The sequence below is a fragment of the Salminus brasiliensis genome, chromosome 13 (assembly GCF_030463535.1).
Source record: "Salminus brasiliensis chromosome 13, fSalBra1.hap2, whole genome shotgun sequence".
Taxonomy (NCBI): Eukaryota; Metazoa; Chordata; class Actinopteri; order Characiformes; family Bryconidae; genus Salminus; species Salminus brasiliensis.
Window position 1 is genome coordinate 9350527 of NC_132890.1, and position 27680 is coordinate 9378206.

General features: G+C 40.8%; 2 protein-coding genes and 1 non-coding gene across 3 annotated transcripts in view; 2 read left to right on the forward strand and 1 right to left on the reverse strand.

Annotated features, from left to right (window-relative positions):
* The window catches only part of eif4g2b (eukaryotic translation initiation factor 4, gamma 2b), a 237172-nt gene extending 218084 nt beyond the window's left edge, over positions 1-19088 (forward strand). The window contains exons 4-23 of the mRNA XM_072695827.1: positions 10302-10410; positions 11876-11941; positions 12066-12191; positions 12316-12418; positions 12694-12822; positions 12922-12988; positions 13071-13222; positions 13335-13445; positions 13593-13775; positions 13966-14104; positions 14193-14347; positions 14510-14620; positions 14899-15027; positions 15142-15246; positions 15453-15668; positions 16029-16287; positions 16389-16593; positions 16767-16975; positions 17075-17196; positions 17836-19088. Coding sequence (XP_072551928.1) covers positions 10302-10410; positions 11876-11941; positions 12066-12191; positions 12316-12418; positions 12694-12822; positions 12922-12988; positions 13071-13222; positions 13335-13445; positions 13593-13775; positions 13966-14104; positions 14193-14347; positions 14510-14620; positions 14899-15027; positions 15142-15246; positions 15453-15668; positions 16029-16287; positions 16389-16593; positions 16767-16975; positions 17075-17196; positions 17836-17901 — 2762 coding nt within the window. The 3' untranslated portion in view covers positions 17902-19088. The remainder of the gene's footprint in view (positions 1-10301; positions 10411-11875; positions 11942-12065; positions 12192-12315; positions 12419-12693; positions 12823-12921; positions 12989-13070; positions 13223-13334; positions 13446-13592; positions 13776-13965; positions 14105-14192; positions 14348-14509; positions 14621-14898; positions 15028-15141; positions 15247-15452; positions 15669-16028; positions 16288-16388; positions 16594-16766; positions 16976-17074; positions 17197-17835) is intronic.
* On the forward strand, positions 14660-14829 carry LOC140576052 (small nucleolar RNA SNORD97). The gene has a single exon (XR_011981286.1). It is a non-coding gene; the product is annotated as a small nucleolar RNA SNORD97 (small nucleolar RNA).
* On the reverse strand, positions 18934-26734 carry LOC140575477 (uncharacterized). The gene is made up of 8 exons (XM_072695828.1): positions 26456-26734; positions 23969-24109; positions 23460-23660; positions 21865-22052; positions 21557-21770; positions 20817-20915; positions 20657-20724; positions 18934-19556 (listed from the first exon to the last, which is right to left on the reverse strand). The coding sequence occupies exons 1-8, from the start codon at positions 26732-26734 to the stop codon at positions 19397-19399; spliced, it is 1350 nt and encodes a 449-aa protein (XP_072551929.1). The 3' UTR covers positions 18934-19396.
* Between the last annotated feature and the right edge of the window lie 946 nt (positions 26735-27680).

Sequence of the window (27680 nt, forward strand, 5' to 3'; positions counted from 1 at the left end):
TCATTTAAAACCTCACCAATGAAGGAGCATCATAGCGAGAGATGAAGCAGGCAGCTTTTGATGGATGTAGGATTCCTTGTGAGCCGCAGCTGTCTGTGCTCCAGTGTTCTTATACTGTTCAGTTTTTAGGGCCTGCAGTACAAACACTGCAATCCTCATAGTGTGGAGGACACCCCAGAGACTGTGTACGACTTTGAACATTTTTGTTTTTACATTATTGGTCTCGTAAACATACTATCCAGAACTGGAGGCAAAGTCTTTGAATGTGGAAGTGCAAATATTTCCAGCCCTGTCTTCCTACTTCCCATGACAAGTATACGTTCTTTCAAAGGATACAAACAATTTACTATGAAATTTAATTCGTTTTGTGAGAGGGAAAAATATTCTTCTGCAGTCTGTTTGGAAGCCCTAGGTTACGCCTCAGGCCTGTGAAATGAAGACCAACAAGCTTGCAGGAGATGTTTTTCTTCAGAGTAAAAAGTATAATTGTGAAAATTACAAACTATGACAAGTGAACAAGCTGAATCACTACAATTTTTTTGAAGTACCGGGCAGTCTTTCATTTTTTACTGCATGACCCTAGGATGGGTAACAGTATTTACCTTGGCATAGTTGAATATTAAGAGTTTGGTAAATGGAAGTGACACACCATCAACCTCAAACAGCAAACAGCCCTTTCAAACCTAAAAACTGAGCTGTAAAACAGGCTGATTCCAAAAGCCCAAGACTGGGCTTGACTAAAAGCTAACACTAGCTAAATGAGTGAAGCACCTGAGAAAAGCTGACTGGAGGAAGCTCCACTGAGAAGGCCAGAGGAGCATGGCATGGGTGTCCATGCTAGGCTAAAAGCTAACCCAATCAGACCCTGCTATAATCTCTTCACCTAGCTAATGATGCACCATGCCAAATTAACATGGAGAAGACAGCAACACCAACCAGCAACAACTGGGGAATAAATACAGTACATATAATAATTAAAAAGGTTGTGTTATAGCACTCAAAACAAAGCTATGCTATGCTATGCTATGTTAGGCCATGCTGTGTGGCTATTGTGAGCTGTCACGGTAATGTGAACCAGCCAATCAGGGCAGAGTTCATCAGTTTTTTTCCCACATGTCCACCAAAATAACAGGCAATATAACAGGGTGGTAAATCGCCTTGTAAAAGCCTTGACTAAAGTCACATATTTACTATTTATACATCAATTAACAAATAAATATAATAGGAATAGCAGCAATTGCTGTCAGACAGGCATTGATATCTGCTTATATTTATATTGATAAAGGCTCTTGCAGTTTTTATGGGTACTCTGGTTTTCTCACAGCTCCCAAACACACATGGTAGGTGAACTGGTCATCCTAAATTGCTCCCTGGGTGTGAGTTTGTAAGTGAATAGGTATGTATACGCCCTCATCCACGGAGTATTTCTGCCTTCCGCCCAGCAATTCCTGGTAGGCTCCAGAACAATCGCAAAACCTGACCAGGAAGAAGCAGATAAGAAGATGAATGAATGAATGGAAGGTCAGAGGCCACTGAGATAAACAATAAAGGTACAAACTGGGAGTCAAACTGCCTCACGTGCACATAGGTCACACTGCTCTATGGCAGTGTTTTTGGACTCTTTTAAATATAAAATGTTGTCAAAATCACATTTTTGTGGTCAGGTCATCCTCCTCGTTCAATTCTGCCATAAGTGCAGGTGATGTAGCTCAGTAATGGAGTGTGAGTCAGTCAACAAATGTTCCCTGCTCGACCCCTGATGAGGAGGTCCACCTCACGCTGCACTGCAGTAGTATGGACTTAAATGTGAAAGTAGTTGTTAGAGCACAGTCATAAGTTAACAAAGTTGCTGCCCCTCTCTACCAGGGGCAGATTACCAACCAGACTTACCTGGGTACGTGCCCAGGGGCCCCAGCCACTAGGACCTGAGCCAACATCGATAGATAATAGGATGGCCATTACACTGTTTTTATTTTCAGCCACACACAACCTATGAGGACGCCCATACATGTGGATTCACGTCAAGGGGATTGAAATATACATTCTTCAGTATATATCCTACATGGGCAAAAGTATTGGGACACCTGCTCATTTACTGTTACTTTTTCTAATCAAGGGTAACAAAAGAGTTTATCCTGTTTGTGTTGGAGTAACTGTCTCTACTGTCCAGGTAAGAAGGCGTTCTACTAGATTTTGGAGCATTGCTGTGAGGATTTGATTGTATTCAGCGACAAGCGTGTTAGTGAAGTCAGGATGTTGGATGTTCACCACCCCAACTCATCTCCAACTCATCCCAAAAGTACTGGATGGAGCACAATTATTCCTGAGAACATTCATACATCTGTGTCAGCAATGCGTGTAACTTGAAGTGGCTGAATGCATGCATTAGAAGGGGTCTCCACAAATATTTGGAAACCCTTTGCTGAAACACATGTGGAGTAGTGGAGCTGTGATGGTGCGCCATCTAATACTTTTAGGATGAGTTGGAAGTTGGGGATGATCATTCAACATCCTCACCAACGCTCTTGCCACTGGATGCAGTCAAATCCTCACAGCAATGCTCCAAAGTGTAGTAGGAAGCGTTCCCTGCACAATACAGACCAACAAGGCTGGATTTTGATGTCAGAAGAAACAATGAATTAGCAGGTGTCCCAATACTTTTGTCTATATATATATATATATATATATATATATATATATATATATATATATACAACCGTCTTATTTTTTATCGTATATATTTTCTAAATATTTCTAAACACTATATGGACAAAAGTATTGGGACATTGTGGCCTGTTGCATTGTTTTGTTGGAAGACAATCTGTCATTCGTTTTTCTCCATTAAGTAAACAAGCAAGATAAACCCATCAAAACCAGTAAACATCAGCATGACATGCATGTATATGAACTATTCTTTTTGCCGTGTGTATCAACAAATTGACAAACAGCATGTGAACAGAAAATAGCATATGACCTGTGAAATTCGCCTTCAGGCTCTAGTCCAGGAGGCAGCTATGAAGACTAGCATCTAGAAATATGTGTTTAGATTTGATCTGTGTGTGAAATGAGTGGAATGTCATTTGGAGTATTAGAGTATTATCAATGTCAGTGGCCACTGACATGATTTCATAAATGCTGGGTCTACCCTTAATGAAGATCTCTCTCCGTCTGTCTCTCTCTCTCTCTCTCTCTCTCTCTCTCTCTCGCTCTCTCTGCAAAACAGCAGCAAAATCAATCAGGCCACCTATAGGGTATACAAAGCGATGACTGATTGTACTGGCGTGTAAATAAAACTATAATTTTATGTAAATGTAATCTGAAACTTTCCCAGATAAGAGGTCCTGACATTTTGCATTAGTGTATATCATAAAGCAAGGAGAGTTGTAGAGTACCTCTTGCTCTCAGTCATTCCTGCCAGAACAAGACATCTCATTAATGAATTTTTGGCTGTGTCTCTGCTGCCACTTGGTGGTAAACTTCCCAATTACAACTTCAAGCCCACTTTAGCTTTTGCCTGTGGGCTATTCTACTAACCTTGAGGGAGAAGGAATTTGCATATTCATACAAATAACCTGCAGAAACATCAATAAACCATAAACGTAAAGGAACCATGATTTTTAAATTGTAAATAATTTGCTTCACTTGATTCCCTATTATGCCGAAGGTTGTGTGTGTGTGTGTGTGTGTGTGTGTGTGTGTGTGTACTTATGGGTAGTTATGGGTTCAATCCTCACTCTGGTCTCTGTATGTGAGAAAACACACAGTAGGTGAACTGGCTATGCTAAACTACCAGTAGGTGTGAATGAACGGGTGTGTGTGGTACCCTGTGATGGACTGTCACCCTTGTCTGAAGAGCATCCTGCCCCTGTCCCACCGTAAGCCTAACCAAGAAGTGGGAGAGAAGATGATATATGGATGGATGGATGGATGGAGGGATGATTCACTATTATTGTAATATTATAATACATTTCTGTGATCTCCCCAAAAAAATATTAGAATGGGAACGTTGCAGCAGCTGAAGGTTGCCATTCCCAATGCTGAGCATCGACTATAGAGGTATAAAGTTCTTCAGCATTGGGCTGTGGAGCAGTGGAGCTGTGTTCTCTGGACTGATGAAGCTACACCCAGCTGGAGAGTTGGAGCAGCATTCGTGATCCAGTGTGAATCATCAAACGTCAGTACCTGACCTAACCATTGCTCTTGCAGTTGAATGCAGTCAGATGTTCCGACATGCAGTGTAAAGCCTCCCCAGCAGGACATGCTGGATGAGGGGGTGTCTACAAATATGTGAACATGCTGAATGTCTGTTTATAGGAATAAAAATATTTAAAAAAAAAAACAATAACCCAAGCTAATTATGATTCCTTTGGAAAAGATTTAAAGAAATTGAACATAGACAATAAAAGCAATCCATCAGCAATACATCATTTTACATTTGAAAATAGCCAAGGATTCACCACCTTCACAATCCCTCACTGCATTTCTACTGCTATAATAACTACTGGATTAAACACTGAGCCAAACCTCATGTAAAGCAGCGCTATGCGAGGATTGGTGTTTATTGTTCCTTCCTAGTTGGGAAGTGGAACCCATGCAGCCACACCACTATAGGGATACCCTTAGCTACAAGCATTTCTGGATTTTGGAGAGATACAGAGACGGTACTGTATGTATAAAAAGCTTAAGAACTGAAGCTTTAGTGTAATATTACTGGATTTTAAATGATTATGTCTGTGTTACACAGCGTTACTTAATCCTCGCTAGCGTTTTTCCTGCCCGCTTCTCGAGAGTAGTGCAGTCAGCAGCAATCTGAGGCCTAAGTAGCAGCAAGACAGCAATGCTAGTCTCCTTATTACAGTAAATGGAGCATTGCAATCATTTTGAAGCTGTTATTTTGTATATAAGGTAAAATCTCCAGATTCAGATTGTACATCATATATATATATATATATATATATATATATATATATATATATATATATTATTTTATTTGATTTTTTTTCTGTCCACTTCTACAGCACTTTAGCACATCCAGTGCTAAGTGATAAGAGCATCTTCCTAATCATAGCATATTTTAAAAAGTTACAAAATATGGTAAAGCATTCATAAATCAGTCTGTGAGATTGACATTGCATGCATTAGCGACTTTGTGGTTCATGTTTCAGTTTATCCTACCGACCAAGGTTGGATTACAAGGTAAGCATTATAAATGTGCCTTGAACCCATAAAATAGACATTCCGTGGGAAATCAGCAGCAGTCTGTTTAATCTGATGTTTCTGGAGCGCCATCTGAATGTGTCATGAATGATTAGTGAAGAGAACTGATAAACATAACCATACCAGCACAAGCAGATGTCATTCCCTGAGGAGGAATAAACACGCTTCCAAGTTTCACTGGAAATGATCCGGTGAGGGAAGAGGTCATGGCTTATGGTCAGATTCTACTCATTAGGTACAAAATAAATCTTCAGTAAAAAAATCTGCATTTTGTTTTTGGGGTGTAATGCAGTCAGGTCCGTAAGTATTTGGACAGACACATTTTGTGTTATCACAAGAAGTTTACTACTTTAAAACAGGCTTGTTGCTTTAACTAGATTTACTAGATTCAGCTAATCACAAGCTGCTTAAAATTATCTTCATTAAAAACTATTAACCATTTAAGGTGATGAACCGCACTGACAGATAACCTCTAACTGAAGCATTCGCGCAGCCCTGCCCCTCGCCCCGCCCCTCGCACTCCAAGTTCATTCTTTTGGTGCTAAGCATTTAAGTGAGTTCTGTGAGAGCCTATCTCACTCCTTTCTGCTGTATTGTACTGTTACAAAACAGCCAGATGTGATATTCAGTCTTGTACTTTCGTGTAGCCCAGATTACTGTCTGTATCTGTACTGTCTGTTTGATCCACAGTGTCAGAGTTGTGTGTCTGAGGCTGCTAGCCGGTGCTGTTCCATGTTAATAAATATGTTAAATCTGAAAGCCAGGTCAAACTACACTGTTTAATCTACTGTTTTCCCACTGTCATACTCAGTGTACTCAAAGGTATCTATACATAGCTGGCTAACCGTGTTCAGTATTGATTAATATGGATTTATATTGCCAGTCATCATCAGTTTCACCAGTTCAATAGAGTTAAATCGGTTAGTCTTGTAAGGTGGGGACCCTGGGATTATTAGTGGTCTGAGAAATGGGTTTGCAAATCTGATTGGACAATACTGACTGAGATGTGAACCAAATTTTATTTTTACCCCCCACTTCTTAAAACCAGTAAATAACTGGAAACCAACACAATTAGTCAGATTTTATTTTGCTATCATTTTATTTTGATATATATATATATATATATATATATATATATATATATATATATATTATGATGTGAAATACTCAGTAAATATTCAAATTAAGGTCAAATTAAGTGAAATAGTGAACAGAAACGGGCTACTAGTGTTGATCATCTGAGAACCATATATTTATAGATCCACAATGATGATCTGTGAACTGAATATGAAACTGGTTTAATTACTCTAGTTACTCAGTTTTTCTGTCCAAAAAGCAGAAATTAAAATGTCAGATCGGACATTGATAGAAAACATTCCCAAATCCTCACCAGTTCTGGAACAAGATTCTTTGGGCAGTTTATAGATAAATAACAACATTATAGATAACAAGAATAATGGAGAAGGAAAGGAAGGGTTCATGATAAGCAATAACACATCATCTGTCAAATATGGTGAAGGTACTGTTATAGCATGGGCATGTATGGCTGTTAACGGAACTGGGTGACTGGTGATGGAAGAAGCAGGATGAATTCTGACCCTGAATGTAAATTCTTTGGTATATGATTGGAACACTACCTAAAAAAACAATCATTAATTAATGATCAGTAATATAACCAGTAAATTACTTGATTTCTATAGAGCTGAGTCAGAAGAATTTGAGACAAACTGGATAGAAGCGATGGAAGGAAAAAACCCGATAGTCCACAGCATAGCTTTTTCTTTGGGAGGGTCATGGATGGGCTTGCACAGTCATTTCCCAAACTGGTTCAGTCAACACTGTTGACAGTGTCAATACTGAATGTTCCAACAGAATGAGTTTACATAAACATTGTGTCTGACCATCTGCAATTAAAAAAGCAGGTTTATTGACTGGTGCTATGCAGCAGTTCAAACCCCACTGCTAATATAAAATCTCTCATACTTCACACTCAGTCTCACAGAGAGAGGATACAGCAAGCTGGGCTTTGAATCTACCATGTGTTGATGTGTTCTTTGTGTCGGCATACATGGTTTAGTCCAAGTTCATTTTTTTTTTCTAACATTAAACTTTCCAATACTGAGTGAGTAAAATATGGGTGCTAGGTGATACCATAGAATAAGTACACTATATGCCAAATGTTTGTGGACACCCTTTCTAATGAATGCATTCCGATACTTTAAGTTGCACCCATTGCTGACACAAATGTGAAAATGCACACACACACAGCTCATCTAGTCCCTGTAGAGAAGTATTGTCAGTAGAATAGGACTCTCTGGAGCAGATAAACATGGACCCATTGGCACCATGCATCCTAATGCCAGACATGGGCTAGAGGGGTATAAAGCCCCCAGTACTGAGCAGTGGAACTGTGTTCTCTGTAAATGGTGCTCTACTTTTGGGGTGGTGATCTTCCAACATCCTGACCTCACAAATGCTTTTGTCACTGAATGCAATCAAATCCTCACAGCAATGCTCCCCAATCTAGTCGACAGCCTTCCCTGGACAGTAGAGATAGTTGCTCAAACAGGATAAACTCTTTTTGAAATTCTTGATTTTGGAAGAAACAATAAATGAGCGGGTGTCCCAAAACTTTTGTCCATATAGTGTACTCTTCGTTCCATATAGAACCACGTTTGTAATAGAAGCAGTGGATCTCGTCATGTAGAGATTACATGAAGAGAAGGTTCTTTAGACCTTTAAAATGTTCTTTACTCACACAACTTTATTACAAACATGGTTTATAGTGACTAGGACAGGCCTTCATCTGTCTCTCGTTTATTTGCCAAAATGTGTAAGTTTCAGCATCCTCAGGTCTACTCTCAGGTCACTGCTGTCACCTGGCATGGCTCTTGCTATAGCAGGATGTTAGGGCGTGATGTTAATCACACTGTTCTGATTTGACTGTTTGTCTACATCTTCTGGAGAACGCAGTAGTGACACTAAAGGCTAACGCTAACTGTGAAGTGCCGCATGGGGAGTGGGGGCATCCAGTCTGGTATCCAAGAAGAAGGGCCGGCTGGGGGAGAGATGTGTGGGCCACACATCGCAGGAAAGCCACTGAAGCGAGTGGGTGATAGATGGGTGCTAGGGTAAACGCTAACCCTACCCGACCATACCACAATCTCTTCAGCAAGCTAACTGCCCACCATACCGACTGGACATCATCATGAGCATGCCAAGAGGACAACACGGCTACATGGAAAGACTAATTACAATAACTGCAAAAAGTTAACGTTACAGTGTTAAAGCTAGGTTATGCTATGTGCCCGTGAGCTATAGCCCTGCTGTAAACCAACCAAAAAAAAAGGCAAAGCTCATCATTTTTATTTTATTTTTTACAAGCTTAAATTCAAGAAGTTTCACATACATACACATACATTTTCATAGAAATTAGTAAATGACTGATGTGGCCTAGTAGCAGGGCTATCCGGAGAGACTAGGCAAAATAACAGGGTGGTAAACAGTATTTTGTCACTCCAGTAAATTTAGAATTCATCTGTATTCTCCAGGTGTACCAGAAATTAGTCTTGGTGTAGGGGTCAAATATTAAATGCCCCCCCCCCAAAAAAAAATAAATAAATAAATAAATCAATAAATAATAAAAATAAAATAAAAATAAATAAATACTATATATAATATATTGCACATAAACAGAAAATAGAAACATACAGTCTAAAATGGACTGAAGGTCAAATTATGTCACATAATTACTATCTATATATCTAAGAACAAATATAAATACTACTCGGAAATTAAGAAATAAAATACATAAATAAAATAATAAATCCTTTGCCAGTGAATCACAGTCCCTGTGTTTCTGACAGCCTAGGGACAGTCTGTTCGCTTTGATGACTGATGCCATTTTGCTGAGTGTTATTGTCAAACCCACAACACACGTCATGATATAAAAATAAAATACATATATTTTATTTTTTAATATTACAACGTCTGCTTTGCCCTGTATTAAATTCATAAAAAGTGAAAATACACAGAGTTTTTTTTTTTTGTTTGTTTTGTTTTTTTAACACCACTGGAAAATTACTGCAAGCCCGGCACATACGGATCGGGTTCACGGGTGACGTCATGTCAGTCGTAACGCTGTTTAGCACGCTTTCTAGTACATTCTCCGCGAGCCCTGTGGTCCACTGCTCTGTTTCTGCCGTCTCGTTTGGTAGTTAGACTTCAAAACAGCCCTTCATTTTTTCATTTCTCTCTCTTTTCTCTTTTTGTGCAACACAAATCTTCAAAACTGAGGTTGCGCCGGTAAAGGTAGGACCGGTATTTTTCTTGAAGTTTGGGTAAACCGTTCAAAATGGCTGCTACCCCAGTTTCACTGCCAGCCAGCGCCGGCTGGACCTCAGCGAGGAGGACTGCAGAAAATGGCGTCTCGGTGGAGGCTTTTTTTTTTTAAACGATGCCGGCTTTGTGTTTGGCAGCCGACAGCTAGCTGAGAGGGTCGTGTAACAGTGGTCGGCGCGGGGTTTAGTCTAAAAACGGACGTAGTTGCTGGTCGTGACTTAAGAAATAACGTAAAAACGTAAAAACGAAAACCCTGCGGAGCAAAGCTAGCCAGCAGAAATCTCAGAAAATTGAGGAAGTGGGTCTTTAGGGTCTTTTTTTGTTTGTTTTTTTTGTTCAGGCTGGTATATTAATGCTTCTTAATGTTATATAACTGCAGTTTACAGTCCTAATTTTAGCAAGCGGGTAATTTTAGATGTTAGCTGGCTGTAAAAATTGAAGTAGCGCTAGCTAGCTGGCTAGCTAACTAGCTAGCTAACCGCTCAGGTGTCAACGGCTTTGTGCCTCCCGGCTGTTGGGTAACGCAGCTAGCTGAAGCCCGGCCGTTGTGATGGAGGGCGTTTAGAGGGGAACACGGCGTGCTCGTTTTCCTCTTGAGGATTGCTTTAATTTATACAGTGTAATATGCAGTTAAATGTGACCTACGCCTTGTTGTAGTGGCCAGTGTTTTAACGTTATCTGTGTAACCTTGATGAATGTGGTGCTCATCCTCCTCTCTCCTCTCTCCTCCTCTCTCCTCACAGCCCGGTTTTCCCCACCCCACCCTTTGATTCTTATTCTTTTGAAGATTCTTCGTTGTCAAGCCGCCAAAGTGGAGAGTGTGATTGCAGAAGGGGGTGCTTCTCGTTTCAGGTGTGTGTGTGTGTGTCGACTGTTTACATAAAAACATAAAGGTTAATCACGTTATTTATGAATAAACAGAAATCTTCAACTCTAAAAATTACTGGAGCAGATAAACACCATGAACCTATTGGCGTCATGCCTAATGCCAGGCGTGGGCTAGAGGGGAATGAAGACCCCTCCCAGCATTGAGCTGTGGAGCAGTGTTCTCTGGAGTGATGGGATGCTTTTGGGATGAGGTGGGGTGCTGATCATCCAACATCCTAACCTCACTAATGCTCTTGTCATTGAATGCAATCAGATTCTCAGAGCAGTGCTCCATAATTGAGTAGAAAGTCGTCTCTGGACAGTAGAGACAGTTACTTCAACTAAAGCCTTGAATAACCTTGAATAAATGAGTGGATGAATGGATTGAGCAGGTGTCCCAATACATTTGTCCATACAGTGTGTGCATATATGAGAAGGAACGCACCTTAATATAAAAATCTTTTTTTCTTTATCAGAAAGCTAGTGCTTTCCACCAGGCAGAGCGGTATGACACAGTATGGTAATGAATATGAATCCAGAAGTATCTGTACCCTGTTTGAGTATGTCTCCAGTATGTTTTCCACTGTACAACAGTGTTCATTAGAAGTAGGTGGGGATTTCTGGAGGTTGTGCGGCGGTGACGTGATTTCCCATTCGCTAGTTAAATTCTATTGTTAACAGTAAACACAAACAGCAAGAGTGGTCTCAGGGGTGCAGAATTACAAGTAGAGGAGGAGCACCGTTTGCAATACCCTACAGCATTTATACAAGCAGGAGAACAAGAATTATCATATTTGTCTAATGCTCTAACACTCTAATGCTGTGTTTTGGTAGTAAAACCAAAAAAGCAATGTTATATTCTGTCTTTGCAGACAAATTCAGTGCCATGTTGCTTTGAATGCTTAAGCAAAAAATGAAAGTCTCAGTTTCCCTCTTCCCCTGAAACTGCACCAGCGATTGGTCTGCAGTAGGGATCCTGGCCATCCAAGTCCGATCATTTGTTTCACAACAGTTAGTACTGTAATACACTGAGTAACTATATACATACATCCAGTTTCCAGTCCTGGACTTTGTAATTCTTGGTAGATGTGACATGACATAGGTGGCCAGTGAGTTACATTAACTGTTTGCTTAATGCCCACCGTGAAGCTGGATTCAAGGTCCAGATTTGAAGAGCTCTGCTTTAAAACGATTAGCTCAGGGCTGCTCGATCCTGATCCTGATCTTGAAGATCTACCACCCTGCAGAGTTTAGCTTGACCCCGAATCTAACACCCCTGATCCACATGATTAAGGCCTTCAGGAGCAACTGAACATTAGAGTTAGCTGTACTGGATCGGAACTCTTTAGGGTGGTAGATCTCCAGGACCAGAATTGAGCAGTCCTGCATTAGCCTATGAAATATGCTTTTGACTTTAGATTAATTCATGACAAATTTCTCACTATTTTAGTGCTTCTTCGGGCGGAGGAGGAGGTAGGGGTGCACCTCAGCACTATCCCAAGACTGCCGGCAACAGGTAAATTTGCAGTTCTAGATGTTGAGCGTTAACAAAAACAGTGCTAATAATAATTAAAAATCTAGTGTCTGTGCTTCTTTGTTTGTAGTCTGAATTATAGTTAATATATATTGTACCCTCTTAGCGAGTTCCTGGGGAAAACCCCAGGGCCTAGCGTTCAGAGATGGGTTCCCTCACGAAGCACTAGACGAGATGTCGACTCCTCCAATGAAAAAGAACATCATGATGCGATATTTAGGAAAGTAAGAGGGTAAGTAATATTAGTGATCCTGGTTTCTTGCTTTAGGAGCGGTTTTATGAAGTAGCATTTTTGTTTCTTTGTTCTGGTGCAGATTTGTTTCTAACTAGGATTTTGCTCATGATTTTTTTTGTAGGATACTTAATAAACTGACCCCTGAAAAGTTTGACAAGCTATGCCTTGAGCTCCTCAACGTGGGTGTAGATTCTAAGCTTGTCCTTAAGGGAATCATCTTGCTGGTAAGTCTAATTGGTAGTACTGTTTAGCTCTTGAGTAGTGGCAGTGGCCTCCATATAAAAGCATGAGGAGGCCACTATCATTACAAGTTAAAGAACCTTTTTTCAGTACCCTTTATAACCCTTCTTGCTTGAAGAAAATTGAGGCAGCCCCAACCCATAATCATTTTGTCTTTCAGTTTTATGTGAAAGAACTGCCAGTCCCAAATGTATTTTATAATAAAATGTAGTCTACCAGGTTATTTCATATGCCTTTTTTCCCCACTGTATCTTTGTAGATCGTAGACAAAGCATTAGAAGAGCCAAAATACAGCTCACTCTATGCCCAGCTATGTCTGCGTTTGGCAGAGGATGCACCGAACTTTGACAGCCCATCTGAGATTCAATCCACTCAAAAGCAGAGCACAGTAAGTTTGCAGTGCTGAATTGATAAGATCTAATTTATCCAAGTATTTGCATTTATATCCTGAGCTGTCGCTTGGTCTCACTGCCACTTGTCATTACAGACTTTCAGAAGACTTCTGATCACCAAACTCCAAGATGAATTTGAGAACCGAACCAAAAATGTTGAAAGTGAGTGACCATTCCTCCTCCTTGTTGTTTGGATATTACAAACCTGTTGTATGGCTCACTGACTTTCTTTTTCTTCTTTTAGTCTACGAAAAAAAGGAAAGCCCTCTTACTTCTGAAGAAGAGGAGCAGCGTGCCATTGCCAAGATCAAGATGCTTGGAAACATTAAATTCATTGGGGAACTTGGCAAACTCGACCTCATCCATGAATCTATCCTTCATAAGTGCATCAAAACAGTATGTAGAGTTTTACAGATTTTTTTTATTGTATTATTATTCCCTTTTGCTTTTTTTTTTATCTATTTTTTTTTAAACAAGGCATGAAGTTTTTCATGTGTCTTCGTTTTAGCTTTTGGAAAAGAAGAAGAGGATCCAACTCAAGGATATGGGGGAGGATTTGGAGTGCCTCTGTCAGATAATGAGAACTGTGGGGCCTAGACTTGATCATGAAAAAGCCAAGGTAAGTAACCTGCTTTAGGGACTCATGTACAGTAGTTGACTATTCAGCAGAATAAGTAGCACCACTTAAACTGTCTTTAAGAAATGCAAAATATCACTTTTTCGATTACTGCAACATTACATATTTTTTTTTGTCTCTATCGTGCAGTCTTTAATGGATCAGTACTTTGGCCGTATGCGATCCTTAATGAACAACAAGGACTTGCCAGCCAGGATTCGTTTCCTGCTGCAAGACACGGTGGAGCTGCGAGAGAACAATTGGGTTCCTCGCAAGGCCTTTATCGACAACGGACCAAAGACGATTAACCAGATTCGTCAGGATGCAGTGAAGGTGAGTTGGGTGCTCTTTTTTTAAGCACATGCACCAGTCTCATGTAATCCTATATGTTGCATATAATCTATAAGCAAGTATATATGTATTAGATTATACATTTAAAACGTTGCTGCTGCACAATAGTGAAGCCTCAAGCCTTTACTTCACTCATTCTATTTGGCTCTACCTAATAAATTGTTCTTTTCAGGATTTGGGTGTCTTCATTCCACCCATGTACCAAGGAATTAGAATGGACTTCTTTCTGGAAGGGCCCTTCATGCCAGCCAGAATGAAACTGGACAGAGAGACTCTTGGAGGATTGGCTGACATGTTTGGACAGATGCCAGGTGAGCTCCGCATGCAAAGTTGAAATGACCTGCATGATTGTTAAGCACTTTTCTTGTATAGGAATAATTGAATGACTCATTTCTGTAGGCAGTGGTATTGGAACTGGTCCAGGAGTGATCCAGGACAGATTCTCCCCCACTTTGGGACGTCATCGCACAAACCCACTCTTCAACGGACATATGGCTAACCCACCACAGTCACAGTTCGACTTGGCTATTAAGCCTTTCATGAAGTGTAATCAGGTAGGTTTACTTCTTATAATAAGGAGCTTAATATTAAGATTTAGGGTTTGATTATTGGGTCTCAATATCTCAATCATGAATTTGAAGTATTGTATTGGATAGTAGAAGCAGCTTTCATATGACTGAGCGTCATAAATTTTAACCCTTCTCCCCCCCCCTAAGGGACAGAATCAGCATTTTCACAATCAAAATCAGAACCATTCCACCCAGCAACAAGTTCAGTCCAAGGATATGCCACCACGCTTCAAGAAAGGGCAGCTTAATGCAGATGAGGTAAACTACCGGGGAGATATAAATTTATTGTAGTTACCTGCACCCAGTGATTATAAAAAGACGCGTTATTCTGAGGAATTATTCTGGATGTCAGTTTTCTACCTTTCTCTACTCTTACCTCACCCACTTGTCTTTATCCTCCTCCTCCTCTCTCCTCTGTTCTGAAACTGACAGCTGGTCCACTGACTGCAGTTAAGAGATGAGGGTGCATTTGTAGCATTTGTCTCCTCTTTTGTGATTTAAATATCTGTTAACCAAGTTGCCAACATATTCCACAGATCAGTCTGAGACCAGCTCAGTCTTTCCTGTTGAATAAGAATCAAGTGCCAAAGTTGCAGCCTCAGATCCCCAACATGATGCCACCCAGTGCTCAGCCTCCCCGCACTCAAACACCACCCCTTGGACAGGTAAAACACCCTGTAGATCCCACGCTTTGTGTCAGATGATTTACTACATTATATGAAAGTTCAATTGCTTTTTTTTCCCCCCTTCATCTAATTGTTCTGCTTTTTTGTCAAAAGCCTCCACAGCTTGGTCTGAAAACAAATCCTCCACTGATCCAGGAGAAACCCCAGAAGACAAGCAAGAAACCTGCACCTTCCAAGGAGGAATTGCTCAAAATGACAGTAAGTACAAGCTTTTTGTGTGAGAGTTTAATGTTCTTGAATCCTACAGATCATTTAAGAGTTCTGACCTCCTTTCTTGGTTTCATTCTGAGACTGAGACACCACTTTTGCTCTTCAAGTTCTATTGTGGTTAATAGTTGGAGTGTTTTACATATCGTTTCTTAATTGATCAAAAGGTATAACGTGCACTTATTAATATTCTTTAGGAAACCATAGTGACTGAGTACCTGAACAGCAAAAACTTGGAGGATGCGGTCAATGGGGTGAGAGAGATGAAGGCTCCTAAACATTTCCTGTCAGAGATGTTGAGTAAGATCATCCTGTGTTCTCTGGAGAGGTCTGATGATGATAAGGAACAGGCCAGTACCCTCATTCACGCCCTGCGCACAGAGGGACTTGTCACAGGAGAGAACTTCATGCAGGTAATGTCTAGATCACATTGAGATGTGTAGATATCTGATGTATATGTGTAGACATCTGATGTGTAGATAAAATGAGATCACACTGTTTCCAGTAAGAAAGCTATGATGTCTAAAGACATCATTTTCCAAATTTGCTTGTTTCTAGGTTTTGGTTAGGTTTAATTAATTATGAATTAATAATTTACAATTAAGTGACAGCCTTTAAAACTTTAAAAGCATTATATTTTTAATACAGGATTGATGGTCATCAAAAATGATCATTTTATAAATTTTAGATTTATCTATGTCTATTATTTATAAAATCTTTGTGTCTAAATCTCTGCTTTCTGTTCCTTACCGGTTCATTATCCCCCTCACCAGGCTTTGCTGAATGTGCTTGACCAATGTCCGAAGATCGAGGTGGATATCCCACTGGTGAAATCTTACTTGGCCCAATTTGCAGCTCGGGCTGTCATTACGGAGTTGGTCAGCATCGCAGAGTTGGCTCACCCTCTGGAGAACGGCACCCACTTCCCCCTCTTCCTTCTGTGCCTGCAACAAGCATCCAAGCTGAAGGACCGTGAATGGCTTGCTGACCTTTTCCAACAGAGCAAGGTCAACATGCAGAAGATGCTCCCTGGTATGTACATCCATGTTCGTTTAGCATATGTGTTCTTGAGAGTGAACTCTGAACCTTTATGCTTGGATTTTGTTGTGATGTATAATCTCAATTTTCTGTAGAAATTGACCAGAATAAAGATCGTATGCTGGAAATTCTGGAGGGGAAGGGCCTGAGCTTCCTTTTTCCCTTACTGAAGCTGGAGAAGGAGCTTCTTAAGCAGATCAAAGCTGACCCAGCCCCCCAAAGCATTTACAAGTGGATCAAGGACAACATCTCTCCCAAACTCCACACAGATAAGGGTTTCATCAACATTCTCATGACCAGGTACTGAAGTGTTATAAATAATTAAATTACAAGAGTGTTGCCGTCCATGTTGTTAATTGCAAGCTTCAAAGCACATTGTTTTAAACCAGAAAGATTTGCTATTAAGCTGGTTTTATGTTTTATAACAGTGAAACAGCATTTCTGTTGAAACTGACCCCACTTTTCTATAACAGCTTCCTGCAGTACATTTCAGCTGAGCTTTGTCTCTCTGAGGGTGACGAGCGTCTGAGTGCCCCCACTAAAGAACAGTTGGATCAGGAGAAGCAGCTGCTGCTGGCTTTCAAGCCAGTCATGCAGAAGTTCCTCCATGACCACACCGACCTGCAAGTCAGTGCCCTGTATGCTCTACAGGTGCACTGCAACATATATGCCTTCCCCAAAGGTGCGTTGCTTGCAGTTGCTACTGCCAGTCAAGTATGTTATTGCAGACACATAAAGGGAATGGTATCCCATATTTTCCATTCTGCCCCCTCCCATTTAGGCATGTTGCTGCGCTATTTCGTCAACTTTTATGACATGGAGATCATTGAAGAAGAGGCCTTCCTTGCATGGAAAGAAGATATTACCCAAGAATTCCCTGGAAAAGGAAAAGCCTTATTTCAGGTAACAGTTGATTGTGGAGTAATTGGTGTAACTGTCCGTTGAGCGTCTGGCTCGGCGTATAAAATGTGAGGGAGGAAACTGTCAGGAAATGCAGATTATATTCAACTGGCTAAGTGCCTTAATGGCAGTTTCTTTTTATGCTTAATACATTTTTTGCAACATAACATGATGCATACAGATGTCTGTTACCTCAAACAGTTTGTGGTGTTGCACCCTGGCCCCCCCCTCCTTTTTCTTTTTTATAAGCTGTTATTATATGGGCTGGAATTACTGCTAGTTGGCACATTGCTTGTATAACATGATGATTAATGCAAAAACAATGCATCCACTTGTTTTTACTCTGATGTGTGAGCATTCTAAGCAAAAAGGGCTCTTTATAGTACTGAGAGAATACGCTAAACTCTTTTTAAACTCTAAACTTTTTTTTTTTTTTCCTACAGAAAGTTTTCCATCATTTTAAACATCCCAAATGTGCTATAACCATTTAACCATTGCTTTTAGAAAGGAATCTTTTTATAGATTGTAGTTTTGGTGCTTAAGATGGCTCTGGTGTTTTTTTTTCCTACTGACATTAAATCGTGGCACAGCATGATTTTACAATTGTACAGATACGTTTGAGTGATGGTTATTTTCTTCTAGGTGAACCAGTGGCTGACCTGGTTGGAGACAGCTGAGGAAGAGGAGTCTGAGGAGGAGGGTGACTGAGGAACCAGCCAAAGTCTAGTAACAAAGTCCCAGAGTATTCTGCTAGATAGCTTAGTGCTCCCTCTCTCCTTACCCTACTGCAGTAACACAAGCTCAATCACCTCCACATCACTCTCTGCTGCTAGACCCACCTACAAAACACATCATGGTTTATTGTAATCTTTTTATGTCTTTGCTAGCATCTGAAGGCGACTTCAGTCTCATCATGTTTGCATTAATAGTAGTCAGTCTTGGGTATAGATCTCGTGGTAATTTGGAAAAGGGTTGACTCGACCACTAAACTCAAGCATACGTAGTGTTGTTGACTTGGTTGCAACCGCTTGTCTAAGACCTAGGCCGACTGATACTAAGAAGCAACACAGAGCTGAGTTTGTGGTCGAGGGGCTGTCTGACTGTAGGCAGTGCTGTAAGGGGGTTTCTCAGTTTTTAGTGGAATGGTTGCAGTGTCTTATTCCATCAATGTTCATGATCAACAAAATCCACAAAACTGTATGTGATGGTTATTGTTGCTGTAGTGTTTTAGCAGCTGTCTTTCTACCTCCTGAATAGGCTTTTTAGTGCAAGGTTGGTGCGAGCGCTCAAGCTTGTATTGAAGAAAATTTAAGATCTAGAACATATTGCTTAACACACTACCTAATTCCAAGACTTTGAGTTGAGCTTTTAAAGTGCTTTTGCAGGGAACTTTTGATTGTTGGAAGAATTTAACAAAATCCACATGATGGTGTCAGCTGAAGCCCCTGCTCTTTAATCCTAATGCCCTTAACACTTGACTTCAGTATGTCTGAATGCATGATGGAAGACCTGTTATCTATATTGTAGTGTAAAGAAATGGCCCTAGTAAATATGGAAATCCAAGGAGATGAGTTTTAACGGTTTTAAAATCCACCAAAAGTAATACAGCTGAAAGGATACTTTGTCTGCTTTTTGATATTTGGAGAAAATGAAAGGCTTTTGCCCTTGTCAGTAAGCAATGCACAGACCACCTGTTATTGGCAAGTGTTTAAAATTTATTTGAGAAATGAGCTGCATTGGCTTCGCTCCATTATCATTTTCTTTTCTGAGGTGTTTCCAATCTTCATGTAAGGTTATAAATGACTCACGTCATCATGTCATCAGATTGTTTTAGTGCTCTGTATCCTACACCACTGTTGCTTAACTTTAAGTAAAGAAACAGTTAATCACCAAAACCTGTGCTTGTCTGCCTTATTTGAAAGTCTTATATATGCAGTACTTTGCCTTTTGCAGAAATGCCTCCAGCGTTATCTGAAACGCAGAGCTTTTAAGAAGTCAGCCACTTTAAAACATCAGTCATAGATTACATTCTTTGAAATGTTGAATATCTGCCAGGCTCGAGAGCACCGTTTTTATAGCATCTCAGATTAAATCATAAAATGCACTGGTGTGTGAATGGAGCAGTATAACTGTATTGGGTCTGTAGTACATAAATCACTGCTCTGCTCTAAACCAAGGGAAACTATTGGCTTCTCTGTGAAATTCATTCTTCATCTGTGGGGATCCAGAAGTATTCGACTACTCTACGACTTCTTCTCAAAGCACTGGTGTCCGGGGGATCTCCTCCCATTGGGGACAGGTCGCTAAAGTGTGCTGGTCCCGAATCTCGTCCTGCTCTGGGGGCAGCAACCCGGAGCATAGTTCTGAAAGGCAACAGGGATGCACACAGTGTTGTTAATTGTACAGTGTTGAACAGCTTGATCAAGGAATAATTGATCAGTGTGCTCAGTGATTAAAATGCTGTTTGATTGATAACAGGAATTTCAAATATTTAAGACCATAGCTGTGCTTGAAACTTTGCCCTGTTCACTTTACCCTACATCCAGATCACTATATAGAGCGCTATTACTATACTATATAGAGAACAGAATTGGACAAGGCACTGAGCAATTTACACGTTATGTGGGATGGGATTGTTATAGTGCCCTGACCATTCTGTGCTGCTTTCAGAGATGCCTGCGAAATGGTGAACCCCCTAAATTAGTGCACTATATAGTGACTAGGGCACAGTTTCTGACACAGCTCATATTCATTCAGTCATGAACGTTCTTCCTGAGATGGCTGTTAGCACTCGCCGCATTTGTCACGAAGTAATAGGAAAAACACCAGCAGGATCTAACATAGGGACATATGTAGATAATATTTACTGTTGTTTATAAAAAGTTCTATAAATTGGGTAAATTAAGTAAAAGGTTTTGTTTGACTTCTGGGCTGGACAGCTTAGTCTGCTAATAGGTTACTGTAGTAGTTTATTCAGTTTTACTGAAGGATCCACTGTAAAACTGTAACACAAGTAAAGAAGAGTAGTTGATTGTATGTTCAAGTGGTATAAAATCCTGTGTGGGAGGTGAACACACAGCACTGCTAGCTTAATGCTAACACAACATTCCCATACTGATGCTTGCAGAAATAGGCGAGTTTTGCCACTGTGCTCTAATTTGAAGTGAACCATCGAACGTGATGCCCCCGACACTGGTGAGGGTGAAGACCCACACGCTAATTTTTGCAATCGGCCAGCCTGCAGATGCCAGTGATGGCCAGCAGTGAAGCGATGTGGGGATCATAGTGACTGTGCATTATTCCACTGGACCACCAGGGCCCTAAAATTGCCATTTTTAAAAAGCTGTTTAGTCGAATACGAAGAAGTTAATAACATAATTACTAATAAAATTTATAGTAACAGTCCTAATTTTATGCTTTCAAAGATTTTCAATTCCATTCATGTAAACATCACAAGCATCACCTTCCTGAGCCTCGGTCCGAATCCTCTCCACCTGCTTCAGCTGCTGAGATGAACACGGGATCTCCCTCCTAAGAGGTGAATGATGAATACACTCAGGCATGTGATACATGACGAAATTTGTGCTTTTAAAAAAATATGCAACAAAGCCTACAAGCAATACCGTGAAGTTCCTTGGAGTCCCGTCATGGTTTTTCAGGATCTTAACCCTCTGGTCACTTTCAGTCATACACAGGAAGTAGCTCTTGATGTTTGCTTGACACTGAGTAAGGAGCAACATGCTTTATAGCAGGTACAGATGATTCAGTACTTCCACTAATAAAACTATATATCAAAGACATCTTGTCCAGATCCCACAAGAACATGGACTTCATCAACATTCTCATGACCAGATACAGAACATTAAAACCACCTGTGCCTCCAAAACAACTTGTCAATTCATTGAGGCATGGTCCTCTGAAGGTGTCCTGTGGAATCTGGCACCAAGATGTCAGCAGTAGATCCATTAAGTGCTGTAAGATGTTTGATGGGGCCTCCATGGATCACATCAGTGAGCCTTGGACACCTATGGTCTTATCACAGGTTTACTGGTTGTCCTTTCTTAGAGAACTTTTGGTGGGTACTGACCACTGCATACTGGCAACACCCCACAAGACATGCCTGATGTTTTAGTCATCGCAGTCTGATGATCATTTGTCAGTTGCTCAACTATCAACAAATTGACATCAAGAACTGACTTTTCATTTGCTGAAATACTAAATACTTGCTGATCTCACCCCTTGACAGGTGCCATTACAACAAGATAAGCAATATTATTTACTTCAACTGTCTTAATGTTATGGCTGGTCAGTGTGTGCATTAAACTTTTACGTTTTACTACAGTGGGCGTCCAGAGACACTTACTGCTTTGTTCTGCCTCTGAGATTTGAGGTCCTCCTGTGCTCTGAAGATGTCTGCCAGTGCTTGATGTTTTTCCCTCCAGCTCAGGCACTCACTGATGCGCTCCTCCTTCTCTCTCTCAGCCAGCCTACGCTCCTGCTCAGCCTGCTTCTGAGCCTTACCGGCTCTCTCACCCTGTTCCTCAGCCGCTGCAGCCCTGCGTCTGGAGCTCACCTCCCTGCACACACACAGCTGTAGCTGTTAGCTCTGAAGTCCACGTCATCAACAGTATGTCAGCACACCTTCACTTAACCAGGAATGAACGTCCTCACTTGTCTTTGATTTTCACGTTCTCCTCCGTCAGCTCCTTCATCCTGTGCCTCAGTGTGTTTCTCTCATCCTCCAAACCCTTGTTCTCCTCCAGCAGAAACTGCTTCTCTCCAGCCAGCCTCTCTAGCTTCAGCTTGGTCTCAAAGTAGTTCTTCTCAGTCTGGGCCAGAAGCAGCTGCACGTTTGTGTGCTGAAGACAAAGAGATGTGACGTGATGGACATCAGTGAAGGACATCAGTCAGATTCTATTAACACCTAAAATGTTCTTAAAATGTGTGACTTCTTCAACCCAGTTTTTATGGGGTGGTGGGTTGCTCTCTTCCTCTAAATGGGGACCAAGAATTGTTACAGGATTGCATCAGATTTATACTTTCCCATTTTTAAAATTCAATGCAGTATTTTCTGCAGATATCTACTATACTTTCAAACCTATTTGGATGTGAGCTCAGTCCTGAACGGTAGGTAAATTGTCTACTGGGATGCTAAAGTTAACCAACTGGTCATTTACATTACTGTACAATTCAATAAATAATCACTATTTTCATATCAGATCTCATTATCAGTCCCATCGCAGACTAAACCCATTCTAAGTAAAAAGATTTGGTATTTCACAGTAATAATGAACAATATATTAGAAATAAAAAGTCAAATTATTAGGATGTTTAAATACTCAGGAAAGTTTTCCATTCTTCAAAATCCAACCCAGTATTGTCTGCAGATATCTACTCTACTTACAAATCTATTTGGATGTGAGCTCAGTCCAGAACGGTAGACAAATTGTCTGTTTTTGTTTGTTTGTTTGTTTTGATTCCTAACATCTGGCCTAAAATGCCAAAGTTAGCCAACTTGCCATCAACATTACTGTACAATTCAGTGAATAATCACTGTGTGTAGCCTTCTAAACAGCATTAGAGATCTCATATCAGTCCCATCGCAGATTAAACCCATTCTAAATAAAAGTGTTGGTTAAGTAAAAGTGGCTAACTAATAATACTGTAGTGGAGCCTTCTAACACTGATTTGTTCAGGGTCTGTTCACCATTCTTGCAGAAATTTTGGTACAAAACAAAATCCAAAACATGCAAAGCAAACGGTGGAATTAACTGTCACCAAGAGAACAATGAAACTGATCACAGAAATGAATTAGTAACTAAATATTAGTGGCTTAAAGGTAAAATGATTATTTACCTGACCAATATAGTAGAAACCAGAAGTAAAAGTATTAAGATTTTTAAATGTTTTCCCTCCTTCAGAAGCCAACCCAGTATTTTCTGCAGATGTCTATTCAACACCAAAACTCATCATTCATATCTCATATCCCTTGTAACCTTTGAATGTGTATTTGCATATGAGCTCAATGGGGAAAAAAACTGTAGGCCTAATCAGGTCTAATTTTGGTACAAAGAAAAATCCCAAAGATCAAAAGGAAAAGGTAAAATTAATTATAAAGCTATATAAAGCAATAACTAAAAGTTATTGATAAGATTAAGTTAGATTACTAACTTAATCTTACTAACTAGAAATAAGAAGTAAATATAAACTATTAGGGTTTTTTAAGTTTTTTTATTTGGAATTAAGTCAAAAGAACACATTTCTACCTCTTTACTGAGATGCTGCAGATCCTCACTGAGTCTCGCTTTCTCGGCCAGTGCCAAATCTCTCTCTTGCCTGCTCTCCACTGCCCGAGCCTCTGCCAGTGTCCGGCTCTTTTCCGCTTCCCTTCGTAACATATCTGCCTCCTCCGCTGCCCTGGAGCACAGAGACGCCCTCTGCTGGCTCAGGTGCAGCTTCTGTTTCAGCTAATAACATCAGGAAGGCAGTGAGTCAGTCTGCCAGAAGCAGGGGTCAGCACTTCTGGTCCTGGAGGGCTTTATTCCAGGGCTTAATGGTTTGGTGATTTCCTTTCTTGAACACATTGACGAAACCTGCTCATTAACCAGTAAACGAAGCAGGTGCTTGGGAAGCAGGGAAATCGCCAAACTGTGCTGGACACTGGACCTCCAGGATCAGAGCTGATCCCCTATAAATGTCTTATAAATGTCTAGTTCATTACACTGGAGGGGTCTCTTAGAGGTTTGGTATGATGGTGCATTTGTGAATGGAGTACCTCTTTAACTTGGGCCTGGAGTTCTTGGTTGAGGTTTCTGAGGTTCCTCATGGTAAGCTCACTCTCTGTTCTCATCATGATTCTCTCCATGTGAATCTCATTGGATAGATACTTGTTCTCCTTCTTTAGATCCTCGCATTCCTAATGACATGGGACATTAGTGCCACAATGCACACCAGATGTGCTGGTTTGCACTTCAGAGAACAAGGCAGCAGAAGAGTTTTCACGAATCTACGCAAAAGACCATGACAAACAATGGCAGAACAACTACTGGCAGAAACATCTTATAGCCAACTGAGTTCCAAAAGGCCCGAAGTTAAAGATGAGGCATTTCTTTAAGATTTTAAGCAAGGTGCACCCAGCATGGTCAGGACTTAGTAACATTCCCAGCTGGCATGTATCACAGCTTGTAAATCATTTTTTTTATATAGCCATCTACAGCCGTTTTTCTACACAGACACGTCTCAGCACAGAACGGCTCCAAACTGGGCTGGGCCCAGCTTTCTCAGCACGGTTAGCCAACCATACTTGGGGCCATAGAACTGTGGAAGTGGAGGGGCGTAACCCTCCTGTTATGTTATGGGTCAAATTGACCGCTTCAAGATTTTTGTAAGAATTTCTTGAGCAGAAAACATTATCAGCTGGGCTTCAATTGGTGTAATGAACATGTAGAACTTCTATGAAATTGACTTATTTAATGTGTTTATGTAATGTTTGCTATTATATATATATTCCATTATTATATATATATATATTTCACACATATTCCAGTCAGTGGGACCCAGTAGTGACAGCAAAGCTTTAAATGGTAAACACACAAACACCACAAGTAAACCAAAGAAGAGGATTTAGAAGATTTTGAAAATTGCGTTAAATGTAATTAATTGTATTTATATTAATTGATTGAGTTTAACTATTTTTAGATTGGCAAACCTGGTTCAACACGGCTCAGTTTGACCTGGGAAGATTATTGCTGTTCACTAGAGTTGAACATAACAGGAGGGTTAATGGTGTGTGAATCCCCATAATTGGCTCCATATTTGCCTCATCTTTGTGCCGCAAGATCCTGGGTCTGTGGAGACTGTACCTGATAAGTATAGCTGTTCCACTGGAGTGTTCTTCAGGTGCTCTGATCATTAGTGGGGCAAAAGTACACTTCTGCACTGTAGCATAATAAAATTTTGCATCGCTCCCGTCGTGTTAGCATGGCCCGCCTGCTGTGCTCATCCAACAGCACTGCCGCAACATAAACAAGGCCGCCAGACGGCCTCGCCCAAAATCGGTACCGCGGCGTTAGTATGGCCCGGCTCACTTAGTGTGAGTTAGTATTTCCTTTGCAAGGTGAACACTTAAAGGCTGGTTTGTAACAGCTGTGCTGGACTGTGTTCATGAGTTTGTGACTGTAAAGTGTGAGGACCTTTAGGCCAGGACCACTGCTATAGCTATCCGTTAGCATAGTGCTAACTGCATGCCGAAGTCATCACACACTCAAATCTTACCCCATTGAGCACCGGCGCGGAACAATACGGCGTGGCCTTAGTGACCATTTGGTCCTGCGGTGGTAAAGAGGTCTAATAGTCTCTTAATTCTTGTTTAGGGGTTTTTCTGCCGTTCGTCCTTGCAAAAAGCTTCTAAGTCTGTGAGATTCCTGGGGCAAATTGCATACACTTCTCCTTTGAGGTTCGTCCACAGATTTTCAACAATGTTTAGCTTCATTACAACTCGGGACTTGTTTCCAAAATGTATAGAGTTGTAAAGGTGTTCCTTTGAAAGCTTTTAATGCTGGATTTTGGCTTTAGGACAGAGGAATTTTTTCTTCTGTCGACTCTTCCATGATGATATTTGTGCAGGTATCACTGCACAGTAGAACAGTGCACCACCCTGCCAGAGTCCGCTAAATGTTCCTGAAGGCTTTTAGCAGTCAAACAGATTTGGTTTGGATGTACCTTTACCTTGATAAAAGTTATTTGAGACCTCAAATATTATGAGGTGCACAAATCTCAAATATCATGGTGCTGATTGTCTTTTTTAACTTAAGAAAGCAAAAATGATACAATAATCCTGCTTAAAATGTTGGAACAATTGTTTCATCCTTATCTTTTGGAGATCAGTTCATCTTCTGTTTACTTAACATAACATATTATTATGAAATTACCCAACTTTTGCACTCCACTGTATGTAAAATATGTCACATTTAAAAAGGCATTTGCACAGGACTGTTAGGTTCACAGGAAACAACACACTGTTGGCTTTACCTGTAATTAAAGCATTTGGTAACATCATGGCTCAGTTTCCCAAAACAGATTCCAGCTAGGCTTACACTAAAGGAGATGCATAACATTAAAGCACCATAGAGTTTGAAGTTTAGTCTAGTCGAGTTTAGGCTTAATCCATGTTAAGCCTGATTGCACAACTCAGTAATAGTATCATCGTTAAGCACGGACTGTCAGCTCTCTGCCCTTTGGATGGACCCTGGTCCACTCTCACCTTCCTTTTGCGCACCAGCTCGCCTTGCAGGTGGTTGATCTGGAGGAAGGTACCACTGCTGTTGAGGGCGCTGACCGGCCTGACCGCTCGCACAGGCCTGCGAGGCGGATGCGAACGCTTGAACACGTCCTTCGTCTCCTCCGCGCTGTCCTTCCCAAACCGGCTGCCCATGTTGTTGCTGCTGACCGAGTAGGACTTGTACATGCCGTTGTCCAGAGATGGAGGCTTGGACAGAGACAGGGCCTGGAGGTCCCCATGAGACGTGGCCCTCAGAGTCATTCTACTGCCTGGTGCTGTCTGAGCCTGGAGCTGGTTTTAAGACTTTCAGACTGTGCTTCAAAACATACCCAACGCGCTGCTCATGCTCAGCCCCAGAGTTCAGGTGTTACCCCTCATCTGCATGCAGGTCAGCCTGCAACCAGTCACTCTCCGGTCAATCGGCTTCATAATTCATGAGGTCATCTGATACCTCCTCAGCAGGAGTAGAAACTCTATGCGTTCCAAGAGGCTGAAACTACACTAATTACACCTACTGCCCTCTGAACAAGCAGTATACTGACACTACTGTTAGTGTTAGAGCAGATAAATGCTCATTTTACGTTGGTATTTGCATGAATATTTGCATGAATATATGGATGTAACTGTAATTCAGTACAGAAGAAAATGATTCAGATGGTCTGTTTACTATTAAGAGAAATCTACCCTGAAAACCACAAAGGAGCAGCTGCTTAAAACCAAAAATGTTGGTGGTTCCTCAAAATAACTCTGACTATAGGCCTATTGGGAGATGTGGGAGATGCAGTCTGCCTGGATAGTAGTAGAAACTTTCCAAGCGCAGTGCTCATGTGCACATGACTGGTTTTCTTTCCTCTGTAAGGGAGGCTCAGAAACTCAAACCCTTCCATTTCCGATCTATTATTCAAGCAGCCCAGTTCCACTGGCCCAGTTGTTTTGTGGCTCGTCTGTACCTGGACCATGTTTGCAAGCTAAGCTATGTTTTCTAAGCTTAGTTTTATTCTCTCCAGGTTTTCTCTACGTCCAGTATTGTCCACTATTCAAATGATTACAATGCTAACTAGGTGGATGGTCTATCACTGTCAAAGTAAAAGTGGCATATATACTCCCAGAAGCAAAAGGTCCTATAGAGGCAGAATTTTATTCCCAAGGATACAAACAACATAAATGTACCCTAAAAGATCAGAGAAGACCAGTGATCCTGGAAGAT